The following is a 21,974-nucleotide window of genomic DNA, read 5'->3' as shown; positions in this document are numbered from 1 at the left end:
ATGTACTTAAAATATGAATTAAGACAAATATATATATATATATATATATATATATAAATGTATTTTTGATCATATGGGCTTTAAAGAGTTGTTGAGATATATACTTGATCCTCCTCAAAAAAGGCCATGAGAGAGATGGTCTAGCAAGCATTAGAACTAAGGTCAGTGCAGTTACTGGGGCACGTGGAAAATCTGAAATTTAATTCTAAGATTCCCACATCCAATGTGAAGGTTGATACCTGACAAAGTTCTAACGCAGGTAATATCACAAGCCTTGTGGACCTTTATTGCTGGGAGCTGGCTTCAGAGATCACCAAGAATTAGCCAAGCCACACTAACTTCATTGCTTTTCTGATGGCAGGAAAAGCTCTCTAGCTTTAGTGTCTCTAACCTGTGTAGGATATGTAACATTTCACATTTCTCATGACAGGCTTTTGTATAATGAGAAATGGAGCTATGTGATAGTTCTTTCTGATGGGCTTCCACTGGTGAGCAATCCATGCCTAGGGTGGCCCATAATCCTAGTCTGCCTGGGGCTGCTCTGGTTTTGGCTCTTGAAGTCCCAGAAATCTCATCTTTGGCAAACCAGGATGGTCATTCACCCTCCTTATCTATGTACTCAAGGCAACCCTCCCTAGGGCAATTATGTCCTTGAACCCAACTTTTATGATTTGGAGGCAATACCAGCTCATAACACAATCAGGAAAATGCACCACTGGGACCTTATAATTAAACAGCCTAAAAGGACTATTAATTAATCTCTTGGCTTCCCTAGCCCTTCCAATGGCCACTTATGTGCACTATAATAATTATGAGAGAACAGTGACTTTGCCTGGGATTACTACTTGGATCACACCTTTTTCTTCCCCAGCCTAGACTGAATGAATCTCCTCCTGGCTGTGCACTGTCATCAAATGCATACTTTGGTCCCTCCTTCGGGCCAAATGAGCATCAGGCCACCTGGGAGTAGAGGATTAGGAAGTAAAATCGTTATCACCTAACTCTGTCTTTACCTGGTTTTGATGTCAGTTTCTCATCCTTATGTGTTTTGTTTTCTTCTGCCCTTTCTTTCTTTATCCAGATCATAATAATCTGTGTAACCGCCCAGTGTAAGTGATGCCCATAGTAAGGTGCACGCCTCACTGGGGGCACCTACAATGCTGACAGATGGGACACAAGGGAGGAAAACGCATTGCTTTAAAATGGTTATGTGTTTACTTCAATGTGCATGCAAGAAAAGTTATACTTTCACAGTCATGACATACAGTTCCCTTTTAAAATAAATTTATTATGTTGAAAAACTATAAAAGAAGGCATGAAAAATGGCTCAGTAAGTGCATGTGCTCCAAGACTACAACTTGTCAAGGTGGTACTGACAAGACTTTTTTTTTTCCAGTACCAGGAATCAAACTCAGGACCTTGTGCTTGCCAGGCAGGTGCAGGGAGCTGAGCTAAATCCCCTCCCCAAGGTGGTACCGAATACCCACCTCCTGGGAGGTTGTGAGGTTAAAGTTAAAATTGGATCTGATGAGATAACGTCTATAATGAGTTTAACATAAGGAGCAGCACATCAGGTTGTTGAAGAGGTCCCTTCCCGTCCCCTTATACAAAAGCTACATGTTATAACAGGCTGTCAGGCTCTAAATAAGGCTTCTCAAACTTTAATGCGCATTCAATTTCACCTGGGCATCTTGTGAAAATGTACATTTTGAACCACTAGGGAGTAGCCCAGTGTACCATGGACCACCATTTGAATATCAAGGCTCTAAATGACAGAGACGTAGAATAAAAGTAATAAAGGTCAATCGAAAGAAGAGAAAAAAATTCTAACCATGAATACAACTTAGAAACAAGGGCCAGAAGGAAATAAAATATATATAAATTTTTAGTACCAGCTTTGGGCTCTATATTGAAGATTAAAGGGAAAACAGACGATTTCTTCTACCTTACTTAGATCCAGGGACACAGAAATGCAACACAAAGCGAGAGGTCCAAAAAATATGGAAACATTAACATTAAATATTAAATATATTTAAATTTAAATATTAAAATAGGCATTATTAAAAGAAGTACAAGGCTCATTAAAAATATTATAAATTATGAACCATGAAGGTTTCAGGAAGTAATTAAATATAGGAAAGAGAAAGATTTGTCCTAGTTATAAAATTTAACGTGCTTCATATAATTCTCCAAAGGGCAAAAGTTCTGGTACTAGCAAATAACTTCAGGAAATTGGAGACAGCATTGTTTCTATTCACCAAAATGGGGCTTTTCTCTTTATTTTCAGCCCTATTCTTCCAAGACCTCCTTATGACCTAGATTTTAAGGCCAGTAGTTATTGGGAGCTAAATAGGAAGCAAAACGAGGACATACTTTTATTGCTGTCATTGTTGGATTTTTTCTACTCATGTTATGAGTTTAAGGCAAGTAGGAATTTAGAACCTGGGTAACTTGTAAATTTTGTATTTTCAGGCTTCTCAAGCCATCAAGAAAAAAGAAGCCACACATCAAAGTACATTTTACCAGCAGTATACACAGTTTCTTTTTGAGTTTGCTCTCAATGGAACAGCCCCACCCCTATGTGTTTATTCTGAAGTACCAGGCTAAGCACAGGGAGACACATTTGGACAGACACCCAACCCTGAGTAGGTAATTAACTATTTCCAGTCCAACTCTCTCACCAAAAGGTGAAGAAATAAGGTCCTCCAAACTGGCTCAGTGGCAAATTTCCCTGCAGTGTTTACCAGAACCTTCTCTATTGCTGGGTTATTTTAATTATTTGGGTGGAGCACTTAAACTACTCAATCAGCTGGTGACAATCTGGTTTGCCCCAGTGTAAGGGCTGATACTGCGCTGCATCTGGGTGTGCCTGGGCGGACACGCCCTGGTAACAGTCGCTTCCCCTCTGTTCCAGTCCATTCCTATCTTCTAGCTAAGCAATGCAAACAGGCGTGGCTGCAATGGACGCAAATCCAAATCCCAAGCAAGTGTTGGTGAAGCAATACAATTGTCTGTGGCGGTGGACGAACACCCAGTGCCCCCATATTCCCGAGCAGAACAGCCCCAAGACAAGCAAGCGGCCACGCCCTCCCTGACACCAGGCCCACCAGGTGAGGAGATGAGTCTACATCCCCAAACTGTCTGTTCCTAGGGCAAGTGCCTTCCTCCAATGGTAATGTGTATTTGGATGTGCACACCTCCGGTGGTGGGGATTTATTCGCTGAGAGCTGTTTCTCACTGGCCTGTGGAGAAGGCTCTGTTGCTGAAGCTGGCAGATAGTAACTTGTTGACTTACAGGTCTTAGCTCCTCACAAAACTAAGGACAGTACCAATACACCAACTCTTCTGAATCTTGAAAAAATGATGGGGAAAAGGGCACAAGTTTGGGTAATTTCTTAAGTGTGCGGCTATCACTTAAACTAAAGTGAGGATTTCTGTAGTTTATTTCACTGGGAAGGGTTCTGGTGAGTTTTCCATTACAGGATAACTTAAGAGGGCTGGGCAATCCAAGGAGACAGGGATGTCTCCATTTCATTACTGGTTAGTATGACAACAGGGAGCATCGTGACAGGCATGACAGCGACACAGAGGAATCTTCAGGCCAAGGGTGGGGCAGGAGCACAGGAAGGGGTGGCACACACTCTGGAGAGCAATGTCCTGCAGCTCTGGGTAACCAAAAGTAGAAGTCTCCTTTCAAAAACTGACAGTCATTTCTATTAGGACAGAACAGGGCTAACCAAACCATTCAGGACTTCTGCATGCATAAGGAATCCACTAGATGAGAATATTCACTAAAAAATAAAAGAAAAAATAAAGAGAAGAATGTGCTTTCTTCAGAAGTAACCTTCCCACAGGAATAGAGGAAGAAAGGTTATTTTTAGAAATCTGGGTAGTTTTTATTTATTTATTTATTTTTTGTTTACAAATTGTTTTCTTTCTGAATTCCCAAATCAAAATTTTAACCTTTTGAGAAGTGGTAAAAACAATTTCTTTACATGTGCATTTTGTATATATGCTATTTCATATTTTACAAATTAAAAAAAATAAGACTCAAGGAACTACTGGTGATTCTGCCAATACCGGGCAGAGCATAAGCAGCAGAGGCGTAGGGCACAGAGCCAGGGCCTACTCTGGGCCTCAATGTGAAAAAGCACGAGGCTGAGCAGAGGACGCTCCGAGAGCTTCTGTTCTGGTAAGAGCGAAGTGACACTTTCTCTAAGCCACGGTAAAATACCAAATAAGCAGACTGCTTTTGCTGGGTTCTCCTTTTAATGGGGTGGTGGTACTATATACTATTTTTATTCATGTGAGATTAAAAAAAATCTTACAAATGTCCTATGCTACCTTAATGTTTACAAGGTATACTTAAACAAAGACTTTGACCTTTAGGTCAGGCTGAGTTGAAAAAGAAGAGCAATAAATTAGATTTAATACACTTCATACTTAAGAAAGCAGGGAAGACAAAATTTGAGGATTTAAGAGTAGAAACCAAAGCTATTCAATTTTCTTTTTATTTTTTCTTATTTAATTTTTTAAAGTAATTATAATTCTGTATTTCTCAAATGTTTCAATTAATGGGGGTTTTGCTGAATTAAGCATAAACCCCTTCATTGTAAGGACTGAGATTAACTTTTGGTGAAACTCTCTAATTAAATTCTTTAAGTGCCAGATGAAGCTGAAAACTGGTACATGAAGGAGAAAAAGATCATTAATTGCAAAAATACACCTATACATATTTTAACTTCATGTATTAATACAAGTTAAAACATTACAAGTTTAAGTTACTTGCAATTCATTTTAGCTCCTATTTTTTTCAGTTAAGTGCATTTCCTTGCTCTTAATTATTTTATACCAATTTAGCAATGTGGATCTTCATTTTAGCTTGAAATTAGGCTCTTGAGCCATATTTTCATGCTTGATTAAAAGCACTGGAAGTACTCCGAAGAGTAAAATGCATCACTGAGGGTTCTGCATCATTTATAAAATTATTCATATTCCCCAGTAGTAAAAACCTATTCACATTTCAAGGATATAATTAATGGGGAAGTTTTTTACTTTAATTTCCCTCTAAGATGATCATGCAATAGTTGGGGGGAAAGGGGTCGATAAAATGACAGGCATGAATGCTATTAAAAATAAATTTAGTTTTTTGATTAATAAAATTCTTATTGCTCAGTTGTTATATTCAGACGTTTGGTTATCTGGTTATCATGCTGCAAAATGTTATTTCCTTAAAGACACTCTGACTTAACTTTTTATTCCAGACACTGGAAAATACTTTGCTGGCTTCCTAATAACCATGGCAACGCACTTCCAAGAGCCTCAGAATGACCTCCATGTCTTGTATAAACATTTTTGGCAGGAATCTCACAGCCAATGCATAAGGATGATCTAATTTTGCAAGTGTTTCATTACCAACGTTCAGATGCGGAACTTAGGCCAAGTTTTTCCCCTTGTGAATATTTTCCAAGCCCGCGGAAGAAAAGAGCAAGGCAGAGTGGGAGCCTTGCCTTGTTCGGTATTCACCACGCCTGAGCCCCTCTATCTAAACCACCCCTACTCTGAAGTCAGGCACCTCTCTGTCACCCATCCATCGTCTCCACGACACAAGCCTTGTACCGGGTGTATAAACACCCGGACTCATTACTTGTCCCCTGGTAGCCTGACAATACCTAGGTGCCAGCTCACAGAGGGGCTGGCTGGGCACTGAGTGTTGAAGGGCGACGCACATCAGTTCCCTCCCAGACACACTCTCCCAGAGAAACTTTCGCACAGCCAAGTTCTTTCTCTTGCAGCTTTCTCCTCAATCACCTTTCATAGCCTCAGCACCATAGCTGTTGTCCACGGTTGTTAAGCAAGTCACTTTATTCTTAAATATTTTTACACACCAAAGTTCAGTTTTTGTAAACCTACTCTGTTAGGACCAGGTTCACCCGGGCCTAAGTTCCATGCTGAGGGACTTCATATCTGGAGGGGGGTAGGGTACAAGTCTAAGAAAGCATAGATTCCAGTTATTAAAGGACGAACAGCTGCTAGGAGGAAACACACCTTACTGATTACTGGGGCCTCGCTGGGAAACTGCATGCCGAATGCCTGTCAAGTCATGAGCAACTCTAGGGGATAACACAAAACACAACGCTGTCATTACTTGGAATAAATAAGGAGAAGGGTTCAGTTGTGGAAAACTTACCACTGAGACAGGGTCCATGGCCTCCTGCTTGACAGGGACTGGGTCAAACATGAGCATTCTTTTAGTTCAACTTTCTAGGGTGTTCTGGTGTTCGGCCTAGAAAACAAAACAAGGTGTCCATCTAAATCCTGAGGTCACTTTGGATATGAGGCAGTAAAAATACTTGTCTATTTTTGGTTTTCTGAGACAGGGTCTCACTAAGTATTCCAGGTTGGTCTTGAACTCGTGATCCTCCTGCTTCAGCCTCCCAGTGCTGAGATTACAAATCCTTGGCTTCAAACTAGTAAAAATAAAATATATTCCTTCCCACCCTCAGAATAGCTGGAACTGTTTCTCTTACCTATGAAAGATGACATTTTATATAATTGAAACCAGACTTGATGGTCATAATCAGACGAGAGTCAACTGGTGTTTCTAACTCAAATGCATAAACCCCGACCTTTTTTTGTGTGTGTGGGGGACAATATATACAGCCCCTCTGAGCAGCAGGCTTGCCGTGCAATTCAATAGTTTACATTATACATGATTGTTAAACACCTTCCCCTTTCTCTTTATGTTCATCACAGAAAAATCAAGGGGGAAAAAAGACAAGCAAAAAGAGAACTTAAGAGCCAACCGTCATTATACCTTTCTTTTCATCCTACCAAAACCTTCTAAGTGGGAGCATACCATCAAAATCAGCGTATTGCTGTGTGAACAGATCAGTTTAACTTATCCTTTTTTAATGAACATTTGGGTTGCTTCTAAATTCTGACCATCACAATGAGCAATGAGCCTCTTTACCTTTGCATCCACCTGCCCATCCTTCATTCATCTCAAAGATAAATTTTCAGAAGGAAAACTCTAGTGTGAGAAGCATGTTTATTTTCTAAAACATTTTACTGGTTGCAAAATGACAGATTATTTTTTATTCTAAGTTGATTTAATTATTGAAGTTGAATTTTTCCTCACCCCCCCATTTAATTTCTTTGGAAAAATGCCAATTTAGGTCTTACCCCCCCCATGACCTTTTTCTGTTTTCTAAACACTTTTGACATACAAAGAATTTCTAGATTGACCTCTACTTGAAAAAGCTGCAAAAGTGCCAGATTTTGGGTTACTTCTTGTATTTCAGTATTAAAACTCCTCCCATCTCCACAATAGCAATCCTGTATGTAGCTGGTTTTGTCTGTGCTCTATGGATGGTGACACTAAGGCATCTTCCCATACAATTACGGAAGCAATACTGCATGGCTCTTGTGCCTCACTGCTCCACTGAGTCTCATGACAACATGTGAATTTTATCCGTATCGAAACATAAGGCCCTGACTTCAAAATTACATTTTCCTACATCACAGAATGCATTATAATCTGCAAATACAATGTGATACCAGGCTGCTCAAATCTATGGTGCTACTACCTTCTCATATAACAAACCAACAGCCAGTGAAAAACGGATGATTTCACAATGAAGGATGAAAACCCTTTTGTGTCTTGGGATCTATTATTAACCAGACCCAGCCTAGCAGCTGTACAGATGGTCACGATTCCAAGAACTGTTGTCCCTGCCCCACACTGGCCCATAAACAAGAGAGGTGGGATCTCCTGCTTACATCACTAAGATCAGATATGCAGCAGTCCCACCCTCGGATGGCTAGGCTGCAGCCTCCCACCAACATCTCCCATAAATTGAATTAGGTCCTACAGATGCATCTATTCCATTAGGTGGTATCTGGATGCAAATCCTTCCAAATAAGAGCATTCATATTCTTCTCAGATGTGAAAGAGCCCTTTGCTAACACACCTAGCTTTAAAAATCAATCCCTTCACCCTTAAATAAAACCCGGATTAAATTCAGTTTAAAAGTTAACAGTGGCCCACATCCTGCATGAAGCTCTCTCGGAGGGACTTGTCGCCTCACAGCTGTATTAGAAGACCTTCTGAGCTGCACTAGCATCTCCATACAGGGTTACCTTGGACTCCTGGCCACCAGCAATTGCAGCATAGAATAAATTAAAATGATGGATGCCGGAGTTCTTTGGGTTCAAATTCTAACACTACCTTTCAGCTCAAATAGGCCTTAATGACTTTGTCTAATGGCAACGATTATTATTGTCTATGGCAATGATTACTGAATCCATTTAGAAATGAATTACACATTAACCTGCTGTATCTTTTATCATTTTAAGCCATTATTTAAATCACTATTGTCCTTTAATTTTTCTGTTTTCTCTAAATTTAAGAAAACCAGTGCTTTGCAAGACTTGTAAGACTAAGACAAATATAAAGTCTAATGTAAACCACTGTTCATAACAAAACCTAGTTTGTTTTTATTATGAAATACAAAGGCATGTTTGTTCATTCAGAACTCTACTTCAAATTCAAATACTGATGAAGGAATATTTCTCATGATAGAACTATTTTAGCTAATAAATGAAGGAGGAATGATGCAATTAGAACACCTTTTTTTGAACCTCATAGCTAAATAATGCAACACTGAATAAAAAAATCTGTGCAAAATTCAAGTATCACAAGGAACAGAACCAAATTCTCTGGCCATCTACACGTCTAACAGTACTTTGTTAATCTAGTAGCTTTAATAGCTTAAATGACCATACTTCTGGGGACAGTCACAGGACAAGACGAATGTCTGAAATGATACACCTTAAACTGTTTAGCAAAAACTTGGGAGTGGGAAGGAGACAGGCTCTATATACCTATGTGGTAATTTTAATTCTATAATTAAAACTTTTAAAAGCAAGAGAGGGAAACTAAGGAAGAAACCAAAGAAGAGAATGAAACACATTATCACATAACAGGCTTTTGTTTATTTGCAAAAAATTTCTATACTCTGTATCAACCACTTCTGGCATTGGTTTAGACTGGGTTCTGGTCTAGAATCAGAAGGGACTGCAATGCCTTCAGAGTGCTTTCCATACAACTGAGAAGTAACAAGTACTAGAAGAATTAGGGTTTCTAAACTTGGTAGCCTTTGTTACCCCGGGCAGCTTAGTGCTCTGGGATATTATTTTTAATTAAAACTACACTGGCAGCAATCTTAAATATAGGCAGTAGGTGGCGCACTGGAATAAGTCTTAGCGCCCAGGACGCGGGCAATGGAATTTGTCAACTTCAGGGTCTTTAAACCTCTGCCTTTTAACCAGACTGACGAATTCTGGTAATCACTTTATGTGGATATCAGAAATGAGGAAGCGTCAAATGTGGTTCTGCTTTTCCTTACTATTTTCTAAACATAAACACATTTACATTTTATATTTAACCAGCTTAGTAGAAACTACTAAACTACGCAATCCTAGGATAACTGCACTGCATTTAAAAAGAAAAAGCCAAACCTTAACAAAAAACAACTTCTAAGTTACTGAGGTGTTTAAAAACAAAAATACAGGAATATTACCATTCCAAAACAATTTTCCATAATTGGAGCAACTATGTTATTTTGCTGGGAAGGACCCATAAATTGAATTTTCAAAAAATAAAAAAAGGAGGAAGAAAAAAATGGCTGAGTGCAGTGGTGTAAGCTTGTAATCCCACCACGCTGAGGCAGAAGGATGGCAAACCCAGTGAGAAGATCCTGTGTTCAGTCCCCAGCACTACAAAAACCAAGAAATGGATTTCTCTCCATGTTCTCTTCACTTATACTCTTCAGATATCGAAAATAAGGGTTAGATTTCCGTGCAAATGCAAAACTGCATGATTAAGTATTAAAAGCTTAGTGAATCATTTACATGACACTCATAGGCAATACAGCTTTGCTTCAAAGTCCTACACCCAGTTGTCTGTGAGGCCTACTGGACAAATGCTCCATGAGAAATACGCAGTGCCTAATATAAGAGGGGTTCTGATGTCACCAAGCCTCCTTGGAAAGCAGCTTGTCTAGAAAGCCGTTCACTATAGAAACACTCTCACAGAGGACTGCCCCTTCCTCAGAAGCGGGGAGAGGGCGCAGAAGGGGCCTGTGAAGGAAGCAGCTTTCCCTGCTTCTTGGGGAACAAAGCAAGGCTTGCCTGACATTCTCCCTTTTTATTTCCTTTTCTTTCCTCACCTCCTCACAGGGTTCCTGCTTTATCCTCCCCAACCCAACCTGACCCTAAGGCTCCCAATTACCTGCTTCCCTCAAAGAAAACCTTTGTTTCCTAGCCAGGTATACACAGAACACTTCCTTTAAACCAACATCATCTGTGAGTGCTCATGCACTCTCTCTCCCAAGTCTTTGCATTTTTAAAGCAAGGGTGCTGGCTCCCCCATTCTCCACTCCCCCAGAACTTCAGGGCGAGACCTGGGTGTGTGTGCAAGTGCGTGCGTGCTTGTGTTTCTTGGCCTGGAGGGCCAGGCAGGCAAACAAAGTCCCTGTAGCTAAACTTCCCTTCTGGAGAAACTTTTCTCTCTTCTTTACCCAAACTCTTCAAAAGCTCCAGATGGGTCGAGTCATATGTAATGGCAGTTGCCCTGCCCCAAAACACAGACAAAGGCAACATTTGAGAGTATCTGGAGACTTAAGAAAAGCTAAATGCCAGTACCTACCTGGAAATGGGTCCTGTTTTCATACCACCCAAGGGCTTCACCTGCCTCGGTCTTCTATGGTTGGTTTGAAAGGAAATAAGACTCCACAAGGTATTTCCAAATCTTTGGCCTTCATAAATTAGTTATTTTGCATTAAATGAGTTTTGCAAATGGGAGAAGTTAATTTATTTTCAGATGAAATATAATGATCCAGTGAGCAAACAATCCGCCCTCTCTCCTCTCTCTGTGAACAAGCCACCCAATTTTACTTTCCTGCCTCCACCCATCTGCTCCACCCCATGGAGAGTTGCCAAGGGAGTCCAACTTGTCCAAACAGGACATGGCTTCAGATAAGACTCTGCCCACACCCTGCACTTCGAAAAGACCCAGTGAAGCAATTGATTTTGTACATAAATAAGGACAGGTGCAAAGGTAACAAGCTAGCAAAATCCTACACATTTCCAGACTGGGGCCCAGCAGAGCAGACCTGTAGGTTTACTACCCTTTAGGTCAGTTCTCAAGTTCAAAGGCACCTGGTTGGTAGCCTTCCACAACCTTCTTAAAGAAATTTCAGCAAACTCGAATTATTCCCTACTAGAGTTACACGCTCGTTTTCTTCCTTTATGCTCTGACAATTTTCTGTTTTCATTTTAAGGGCAAGCAACCTAAGACAAATTGAAAAATACCCACAAGGTCTAATCCTTGCTGTGTACCCAGCTCACAAGGCCTCGCCTAAGCCCTCACAGCGCTCTTCGGAGGCGGGGCGGGCATCGCGTTATATAATCAAATCCAGAAGGGCTGCGTGAGGCCACAGGGCCTCTCATCTGCCCCGCTGGCCGTGCCCTCCCTATCCCTCCCTATCTCTGCAGACCCACCCCACTCCACCCTGCAGGGCCTCCACCCACAGGCTCCACCCTGCAGGGAGTGGGAGTCTGGAAGAGGCTGGCTCTGGGGCAGCAGCCAGTTCCTGGAAATTCCGGCCTGAACAAGGATAGCAGGAACCTCAAAAATAACCAGAAAGAATCGTCAGAGTGGTAGTAATTCCCTCTGCTCCTGAGGATCCTCTATTAAAGTTTAGACCAGTGAGCCACGAACTGATCCTTTGGGTATAAAAGCAAGAGCGAATACTGTCCTCTCCCTTCAAAAAGTAAACAGAACAGAAAAAGAAAAGCATTTGGAACCAGGGCTCTTCAATACTTGGAACCCCAAGCCCTCCGCCTCTGGAGGCTGCCCTCTTCCCACCTCCTGGTGCCTCATTTTCTGGCCACTCACCATGGAAACCTAAAGCTTTCTCTCCCCTCTTCCAGTGCCCCTGTACCCTCGGGGCCGGGCCCTAGGGGCCTCGCCACTGTGTCCTCCTCCTCGAGTTTCTCTGCATTGGTCTCCCCCACCCCTGTCCTTTGGCCTCACACCGCGGCTCCACCCCTTCACCACCTACAGTTTTCAGCCCTTTTCTCAACTCTGGAGCTCACACACCCTCCTGCAGGAGGGCCCCAGGGCATACAGGAGGGTCATGGCCCACATCTGTACCCCCTTTCTAAGCAGCCTCCGGGCTCCAAGTGTCCCTCAGTGCCGGCTGGGCTGTCCCGCCTTCTCTCTCCCCACCGCACCCCGCCCCTTTGTTCATTTCTGGCCCTGATGCTGGGCAACCAGGGTGGAATGCCCCCCTCCCCTTCCGGCTTATCTCAATCCTCCTAATTCTTCAAAGCCCAGCTCAAGGCCCGCCCCACCCATGTGGCCAGCTAACCACTCCCTGGATACGTTGGCCTCATTTCCCCAAGGACACACCCATGACCCCCACCAGGACCAGGAGTGCTTGGATGCCCGGCAGGTGCCCCATCTCTTACAGGATTCCCTCCCTGCTCCCAAAGGAGATGGGCTGGTTGGAGCTGACAGGCCTAGGAGCTGACACCACAGACTGGGCCCTAAGTACTAGTGCCTGTCGTCTCCCTCTGGATGCACCTCAAGGCCGCCTCGAGTAACGGGGGTGAGGAAGGGCCTAGCCCTGTACAAACTTAGTGACCCAAACTTCCTCAAACAAATTACTAGAGGTGTGGTGGTCCATACCTGTACTCCCAAAGCTCTGGGAGGCTGAGGCAGGAGAATCACAGCTTAGACCCTGTCTCAGAAAATTGTAAAAAGTGCAAAGGCCCTGGGTTCAATCCCCAGTACCAGAAACAAAAAAGCCCCAAAACAAGCCCCCCCCCAAGCCCACCACTACCAAAACCCATTACTGCCCCTAACCTTACCCTTGCCACAGTTCTCCAATGTCCTTATCAGTGTCATCCTCAAAAACCATTTTATTATCCACCTAGCAAGACTAGTATCAGTCTCTAGACTTTGTTTTACACTCTAAAATAGAAAAAAAAAGGGAAAAAGAGGAAGAGGAGGAGGCAGCAACTGTAGGGGAAGGGTATGTATAGAGAGTGGACACAAGGCTTTCACAAAAGGATCCTCCTGTTGACCACAGAAAGCAAGGGCTAAGAGACATCACACTTCCCTGGCTGATCACCCACCACCTTCAGGACCCGTAAGCCCAGGTGCTGTTTCTCACACAGATCGTGCTATTTAGCGCCTCAGAGATGGCACTGCCTTCCCATCGGACTGATGAGAACACTGAAACAGAGGGGTGAAGTAACCTGCCAAGATCACACAGCCGCTGAGCTGGAGTCAGGATTTGAAATCAAGGTCATCATCCAACTTCAAGGCTGGCGACCTTCGCACTCCACCTCCCTGGGCAGAGGACAACATTACAAACAGTGGGATATGACTTCTGCTAACAAACTGGTCCCTAGGGAATATGGAACTTGGGGACAGTCTTACAGTGGACAACAGCAGTGACTTCAACTCCTCCCAACTGGCCCCCTCTGCCTACCCTCTCCCTGTGAGTAAGCAAGGCTGGATGCAAGATCAAAGGACAGGTTCGGAAGGTCCCAAATTAGGCTATTATTCTTCCTTGCCAATGCACCTGCAACTGGTCCATAAAAGTGCAGAGAAAAATTGGCAGCTTTAGTCAAGTAAATACGGAAATCCTCATAATAACTGTACAAAGGTGGAAGGGTCAGGTCCTCATCCCCATTTTAGAAATGAGGAAATGGAAGAACAGAGGTGAAATGACTCGCCCAAATTCACAGAGCTGGCTGGCGCTGCAGCGAGGAACAGAAGCGTGCCTGCTTACAGACCAGGGCTCTTTCTGTTCTGCTTCGGAGCCACTGTGGTGGGGCTCACTTTTGGGGGAAACCATCTCATCCAGGGTCACTGCCCAGCACGAGGGTGTGGGTGTGCACGCTGGTCTAAGTTAAGTAGTGCCATGGGGAGGTGGTGCCAATGGGCAATTAAGATTGCAAAGTGCCTTTTCAGGTTAGATCACTGCAGACCTACTCCATCCTGTGGCATAACACAAAATAATGATCACATGTAATTTGAGATTAGCTTTAATGAGTAGGTGCTCAATAAATACTTTTGAGATGAATAAATGGATGGATGTCAAACTACACTTCTCACATGTGAGGCAAGAATAAAATGAAGGGCAAAGGACCTGTAACCACTGAGTATCAGGTATGCCCCGTGGAAAATCTGTCCAGGGGCTGGTGAAACCAGCCTAAAAAATTGTCTTCTGAGTGCAAAGTAAATGTGAAAACTTAAGAAAGGCTTGGGCCAGAACGGGTCCCTTCTTTGCAGAACTAAGCAGAACAGGAACTTGATCTTACTAATGAAAGCAGTTTTCTGTGCGAAGCTTTGCAAGGTACCAGGTTGTAAAGTGAAAGAACAGATGAAGGAGTGGATTGCAGTGATTAGACTCAGAGAACAGCAGTAGTAGAAAGAATGGCACAGAGGCCAAAAGAGTAAGGCCACGACTGGGTTCCCAGGTCAGTCACTGCGGGGTAGAATCACAGACCTGGACTTGACACCTCCATCCATCTCCCATCTTGCCCGGCCCAGCCCCATTGATCTGGGCTGATACCAGCTCTGGACCATCTCTGGCAAGATCCCCAAACCTTCCAGAGACTGGTGACCACCCTGAGCATGTCCCAGACAAAGCTGGGCTCTTCAGGAAGCTCAGGGAAGGGCACTGCCTCAGGGGACAGACACCCCCTTCCTAGAAATCAGGGCAAGAGCTAGCTGAGGAGTTCCAGAATCCACATGAGTGATGGAACTTGCTGGTGTCTCCAGCCCCCCTTAACAATTAGCCAGGGAGATGAGAATGTTTTCAGCCTGCTAACACAATGCAGTGAGTTTCAGAAACCTCCAGAGAACCTGTTCAGCTAAAGAAGTTTCCTACAAACACTGACCAAGGAACACAAAACCTACAGATAATTTCTTTTATGTTCCAGTGAAGATGGTTACATTCCAGAAGGCAGGGCCAGTTAAAAGACACATAGACATACTTTTTTTTTTTTTTTGAGAGAAGACACTTCCAGTTCTGGTTTAGAAATGGGGCCTACAGCACTGTGTCTCTATTACTACTACCAAATTTCAAGGAAGGAGAGTGTGGGGTGGGGAAGCAGGGCAGCCTGCTTTGGACAATGCCCTCTCTTATCAAGGCTGACCGCTGTCTGGTTTCCCGTCTGGAGGTCCGAGAAGCAGGGCCTGGGTTTCAGAGAGGGACAGACCAGCCTTGAAAATGAGAATGCTGAAGACCATCATGAGCCTCTCCAACACACTCCCAGAGGCATCCCAACTAGGGTATCACCTATTAGCAAACTATGGAGCATGTTTTAAGACCCTAGTGATTTTTTAAGAAACAAAAATAAAATCAGAACCAATGATCCACGAAATACTTCAGGAAGAAAGTCAATGTTCAGAATAATGTTAATTCCTACTTTTCAAAGGATGATGAGGTTGCATACATTTTTCTTAAATAAACTGGGTGTGAAAACAGCCAGCAAGAAATACTGTCTACTCCTGCCTTGCAAGCAGAAGGACCCGAGTTTGATACGCAGTACCAAAAAAAAGAGAAAGAAATACTGTCTATGAAAGTTACCATTTTATAGCAAAAATATGGATTTGGAAATATTAAGAAAGTATCTAAAGGATGATAGAAACTTGATGAAGTTGAATGGTAATTATGGTAACTACCAGATAATGTAATTTTCCTCAATCATTTAAAAGCTTGTGAGATTTAAAAAAAATCTTACTACATTGCCCAGGCTGGTCTTGAACTTGTAGGTTCAAGTGATCCTCCTGCCTCAGCCTCCTGGAGTAGCTGAGACTATAAGTACATATATCACCTTGCCCAGCTTTGCAAAATTTTCTTGGACAGAACATATAAAACCCTAACCATTCATACTGACTACCTGCCCCTCCCCACCAAAGAGGAAACAATGTAAAGACTGTCTACCAAATCTAGTTGGATGGAATAAGAACCAAAAAATGCTGCTTCAGTTTGGAGTACTTATGAATTTCAGTTTAAAGGCCTCTTATTCTACATGTTAGCTTAATATTGCAAGTTGCTTTTCCCAAAAGAGAAAGGAAAAATCTTACTGGGATTTTCTAAAACTTCCACCATTTTTCAAGAAAGATTATCAGTAGCCAACTATCTGATCCCAGTAACCTTGCAAACATCCTATTTTATGCTTTTCCTTTACACATAAAGAAATATGGTGGGATGTGATATTTAAAACCAAAGTCCTATTTTCATCAATATTTGGGAATATAAGACCTGATTTGCTGCTTCAGCAACTCTTTAGTAATTCTAGCAGAGAACATTGTAGATCATTCCTTTAGGTTTTAAAGAAAACTCCAGAATAAGTTGACTTGACAAAAGTTTTCATTTCCAACCATTTTTTTAAAGTTTAGTTTCTGAAGAACCAAGAGAAAAATAACTTGATAAAGTAGGTTTTAAACAATTAACCCAGATATTTCTTAACCCACTACTGATAATATACTTAAAAATTGGAATTATGAAAAAGCTGTTATTAAAAAGGAATAGGAAGCCAGATGTGGAGGTGCACACCTGTAATGCCTGCACTCCGGGAGGCTGAAGCAGGAGAATTGCAAATTCAAGCCCAGCCTGGGCAATGTAGTAAGACTGTCTCAAAATAAAAAAAATACAAAGACTAGGAATGTAGCATGGTGTGAAGGTCTTGGGTTCAATCCTTAGTATCACCAAAGAGAACCCCCCCCACACCCATACACACACACACACACACACACACACACACACACACACACGCAACTAGAGCATTCTTTTATTTTCAAAATGTACGATTAAATGTACGATAGATTTCCAAACTATCATTTAGTGGATTCTTCTTGCTAGTTCTTTTCCTTCAGGGTTTTCTAAAAATCAGAATGATTTGGAAATCAGATCAATTAGAATACAGTGAAATCTTTGTCCTTAAAATTATCCTGATATTTTAGTCTTTGTCTTTAAAAAGAAATAATCCTGGGATTTTCAGTATGGTATGCTTTGCTTGAATCATTTTTCTCAAGACTTCTCCTTCAGGACATAACCAAGATTTTAACTTGGCCCAGGTTGCCAAGATTACTTCAATTCTCTGTCCTCCACCCCCCAAGCCCACTTTGAGTGGCCCGTGCTAATGTGGACAGGGTGGGTCACAACCTTCAGATAATGCTAGGCCTTCTAGGCTAAGGTGTTAATCCCCATCCAAAATTGACAGCTTCAGGGCAAAATGCCTCTCTTAACCAACACTGGCTACCTACCTTCACGGAGAACTAAGACACACAAAAACAACCTCCCAAAGATTTTTTTGTTTGCCCATATGTACACAAATTCCTTTAAAAAAATCACCATCTGGCAGTGAAAAAATTTAAAAGGTAAAAGTATTGATTCACTCATATAAACACAGTGGAGCAAAGAGTGTATGTAAAAAGGTTAACTGACTTCTCATTATGACATAACACAGGCATCTTAAGCAATCCCTAGTGTGTAGAGACAGGATAACTCCCTGGGTGGGGATTCGGAGTTTAGGGGCAGGGACCACGGCCTGGTCTAGGCTACTGATCTACCAGAAAACAGCCTGAAACAGGAAAGAGCACACATATGCCACTTGGAATGTATGACGCAAACCCCAGCCTTGAAACAAAGAACAGGAAACAGCTCTGCTGGCTGTGCTGGAGAGAAAGCACAGAGAAACATTTAGCCGGCCCTCCCTGACCCTATATTCATGAGCAGCTGGAGTTTTTAAAGACAACAACAGGGGGGTGGAGGTGTTTGTTCTTTGGGTGTGAATAATAACACCAGCTTTATACAGGGGACCTGCCCTATTTACAAACAGGAGCTGCCACATACAGTAAACACCCTAAGTGCACATGTGATTTTATCATATGTGAGCAGCAGAGACCTTCCAAAGTAACACCAGCTCCCTTCGGACTTCTTTTGTCCCTTTGGTCCCATCCCAATGGCTAGTCCCCAGCCCTGACCAAATTCTGGGTTAGGGTAATGATTATCATTTAGCCTGAGCACATCACAAGGAAAATCAAGATACAGCACTGCTGTTAAGAACTGAGATTATAACTGGGTTACCCCACATAACTGAAACTGGACCAATTGTAAGCCTCCCTCAGTCACAGAACTAAAATCCGAGACACAGACTGTGGGCCATTTAGAATCACTCAAAATTGTCACTGTCTTTTCCAAATGTGGTTATAGACAGAGTTGCAGCTTATCTGTTCTATATGTACACACATCTAGAGAAATCCACCTCTTGAGAATATGATCATCACTGACATTTCACTTAATCCAAAATTGTTATGCAGTCTGTGAACTGGAACACCAATTTTTACCAAATACTCCAAAATGTCTATTTTCCTTTAGGTATGTTTAAAGTAGTGAAGTCCATTTATAGTCTCATTTCTGTCTTGTTTACTTTCTTGGCCAGGATGATTTAACTCAGATTTCCATTATCAGAGATTTCAAGGTTGGTGTGTAAACCTTACAAGTAAAAAAGTAAAAAATAACAAAGCATTGCTTTGCCCATAGCAACAAGATTGGGTTTAATTTAGAAACTTTGTAGTGAAGAAAAAACAATAGCTTTCTCCAAAGCTCTGTTGTTTTATATCCGACAAGGTTTTGAGATCTAAGTACCTACTTTTCTTTGTTATTCTCACACCGCACTTCTTGTATTCACCTTCATGCAAGCCAATGTTCATTATAGCACATCCTCATTCACTTAACCCACAGTACATTAGCCTTTTTCCTTCTCATAGTCCTGCAGCAAACCCCACCGACTAGAAATTGAGAAAGCAGTTTCTCTAGGGAGTTTAAATTAATCAAACATCTTCCAGGTTTCTATTAACAGCCTAAAGTCAACTAACACACCTCGTGCTTCAAGCCAAGGAAATCACCGGAGGACTCTTTCCTTAAACAATACCATGAACCTGCAAAATTCTGGACGTTAATGTTCCCGGTTTGTTTTCTCCCTAAGAACAAGGCTTCCTCAGGTTGAAGCAGAGTATCATCAGGACTGAGTTCTCTTATAAAAATACTCCTCAAATTCGTAAAACAAAACACTCAGAAAAAGCAGAAAAATGGTGTGTGGAAAAACGTATAGTGAACAACTGGCCTATGTCCCACTAAATTGAAATGAAGTCAGAATGCCACTTCATCCCCCAGCCCCATATACCAAGCTCTCCTGGGAGTATAAACAATATATTTAAAATGTCGTGGCTAATATCAGTGGAAAATATAAAATCCAAGTCAGTAAAAAAAAAAATTCAGTGATTCAATCTAGAACGTTTATTTTAGTGACATACAAAAGGTGAGAATTTCCAATATCCCCTTAAGCCGACTTAGAAATAGTCTCATTCAGATTCTTCATCCAATACTGTATAGGGTTGCAAAATTTAAAGCAAAAAAAAAAAAAAAGTGTCTGTTATCTGCCAAAGAAATGGATATGACAATTCCCGGTCTTATCTGCCATCTCCAAGATAACCACTATGAAATGTTCCGTAGGTCCCATGGGTTCAGGTCCAGGGATCAGTCTCGGGTCCCTACCAGGCTCGGGTCCCTAGCGCCGCAGGCTGTGAGCAGGACAGTGTCTGCCTCCAGTCCCACTGCAATCAATCCTCGCCCCAGGCACTGCGGCAGGTTCTCTCCGTGCCCCCCGGGACTCTCCAAACCCGGCCAGCCTTCTTCCACTGTCCGAAGAGCCCGGACTCCCTGGCACTTCCCAGGCTCCAGGACCCAGAAAGGGATGCTCCTTCAGTCCCAACAGCCCCAAGTTTCTTTCCAGAGGGCCTGGCAGGCTGCTCCAAGTTTGCTGGGCCGGCAGGGGCAGCGCACCCCGTCCGCGGAGGGGGGAGGGGGGAGGGGGGGTGGCGGGCGGGGAGGGGAAGGACGCGGGAGCCCGAGCTCTTGGGGGGGCAGGAGAGGGAGGAGCAGGAGCGCGCGGCCTCGGTGCTACCTTTCTCCTCTCAACGCTGCCACACGCGGAGCACCGAGGTTTCTGGGGCTTTGGAGGGTGTCGCGGGAGGGCGGAGGCCGGGGACCACACAGGTGAGACCCCGCCCGCGCCCTCCCCGCGCCCCAGGTTCCGCGAGGTGCTCCCGCATCCCACACGCTCAGCCTCCGACCTGGGTCCCCTCCCCCTCGCCTCCTCCGCCCCCCACCCCGGCGGCGAGGCGCCGCCGCCGCACTTTCCCAAGCCCACAGGCGCCCCCAGCCTGCACCCCCGGCCCTTTCCCGCGCGTCCCCGGACCCCGCGCCGCCCTCCTGGAGGAAAAGGCGAAGCTAGACGGGCGGGCGGAGGGCGCGGGGGGGCGCGGGAGCCGGGGCGAGGCGGAAAGGTAAGGGAGAAGGGACTTACTTTGCGAGGTGCGGTGCCGAGCGCTGCCGACGAGAAATAAAGGCCCGGCTCCCCGCCACCGGGAGCCCCGCGAGCGTGGTACTGTCAGCGCCGCGCTGCGCTCCGGCCGCAGGGCACGGGGACAGGACGGGTACGGGTACGGGCACGGGCACGGGCGCGCGTGCGGCGCGGCTCGGCGGGCGCTGCGCTCCGGCTCGGCTCGGCCCGGCTCCGCGCGGCTCCGCTCCCGGCTCCCCTCTGGCTCCTGGCACCAACTCCGGGCAGTCACATGACGCCGGCGCCGCTCGCTCTGCGAGCCTCCCGGGGCTGGCGGGGTAAGTAGAGGCTGGGACCCGGGGTGGGAGGGTCAGGGAGGGAGAGGGAGCCGCGGCCGCCTGGGCTGGGCAGGTCCCCACCCACTTGGGTGGAGGCAGCCGCTGGAGGGGTCGGCGGAGTCACTCGCAAACACGCACCCCGCCCTGCGCCCTTCCCCCGCCACCCCCGCCTCCCGCGCCGCCTCCGCCCCGCCCCGCCCAGTCACCCGGGGACGGCCTGACAGACACTCATTATTCCCCGGAGCCGGGCGCCGCCCCGCCGGCCCAACCTGTCCCGCGAGGCGCGGCTCGGCCGTGGGGCTGGGCGTGCGCGGCCCCCGCCCCGCGCCCTCCGCCCTCGCCCCCCCCCCCCCCCCCCCCGCCCTGGGCCGCGCCCGAGCCCGGGGGGAAGGAAGGGCGGCGCTGCCCGCTCCGGGCGTCACAGGCTGCAGCCCGCAGCGCCGCTTCCAAAACCTACAGCCGGGCTCAGGGGCGAGCCGAGTCGGAGCGAGGGACCGGGGCGGCCGCGCAGCCATCAATCACCGGCTCGGGCGGGAAGGGCGGCCCTGGGCGCGGCGGGAAGGAAGGGCAGGGCCGCGCGCGCTCAACTCGGATGGGAGGACGCGCAGCCGAGGCGCGCTGGTGGACGAGCGGGCCGGACAGGGACCGGGTGCAGAACCGACCCGGGAGAGTAGGCGCGGCGGCGGCACCGAGGCGGGCCGAGCTTGAGAAGATCCGAGTGTCCACCCGGGGGCCGTCGCCATCCTGTAGGCGCGCCGTGTCTATGTGCCCTGGGGCGCCAGGTCCCCCTAGGCGGCGACCGCCCCCCCCCCCGGGGGGGGCGGCGCCCTCTGACTTTTCGCTGTGATCCCAGAGACCCTGGAAGCCTGCACCTCCCGCGGGCCCAGCACTCCTGAAAATGAAAACTTGGCAAACTTCACAGTCAGATCCTCCTACCCAGAGGAGAGCTCGGGCTGGCCTAGGGCTCAGCCCGGCGACCTTTCGTTTCTTGCTGCTTCCCCGGGGGATGGAGCGCGAGCGAGCGCAGTGGCCTTCGTTCACTGTCAGGGCGCGGGGCGGGGGGAAAGGCCAGGCCCCTCCTAGGACTTTGTATAGCTCAGTGCTAGTTTGGTGCCCCCTCTTAAAGTTTCTTTTTAAACAGTATTAATGTAATAAGGAATGCAATAAAAAGAACAAAGCACAAATCGGTTCAATTGTTTT

The 21,974-nt window shown here is 45.3% G+C and overlaps 1 protein-coding gene and 1 pseudogene across 6 annotated transcripts in view; both read right to left on the bottom strand.

Annotated features, from left to right (window-relative positions):
• The window catches only part of Klf3 (KLF transcription factor 3), a 31,975-nt gene extending 11,374 nt beyond the window's left edge, over positions 1–20,601 (bottom strand). Inside the window, exons 1-3 of one of the 6 annotated variants that reach the window (XM_004867693.4) lie at positions 20,461–20,601; positions 6,191–6,286; positions 6,049–6,113 (exon numbers count right to left, since the gene is read on the bottom strand). In XM_004867693.4, the coding sequence (XP_004867750.1) occupies positions 6,049–6,084 (36 nt within the window). In that variant the 5' untranslated portion in view covers positions 6,085–6,113; positions 6,191–6,286; positions 20,461–20,601. Of the gene's footprint in view, positions 1–6,048; positions 6,114–6,190; positions 6,287–10,711; positions 11,517–11,962; positions 12,065–19,649; positions 19,836–20,460 lie in introns of those variants that run through there. The other 5 variants (XM_087187456.1, XM_004867691.4, XM_021246697.2 and 2 more) reach the window with 5 other exon arrangements.
• On the bottom strand, positions 19,377–20,806 carry LOC147825109 (uncharacterized; annotated as a pseudogene).
• Between the last annotated feature and the right edge of the window lie 1,168 nt (positions 20,807–21,974).

Source organism: Heterocephalus glaber, unplaced genomic scaffold, assembly GCF_053883595.1.
Source record: "Heterocephalus glaber isolate CG9 unplaced genomic scaffold, H.glaber_assembly_v1.0 deba00001509, whole genome shotgun sequence".
Lineage (NCBI taxonomy): Eukaryota > Metazoa > Chordata > Mammalia > Rodentia > Bathyergidae > Heterocephalus > Heterocephalus glaber.
This window is presented reverse-complemented; position numbering and strand designations above follow the sequence as displayed.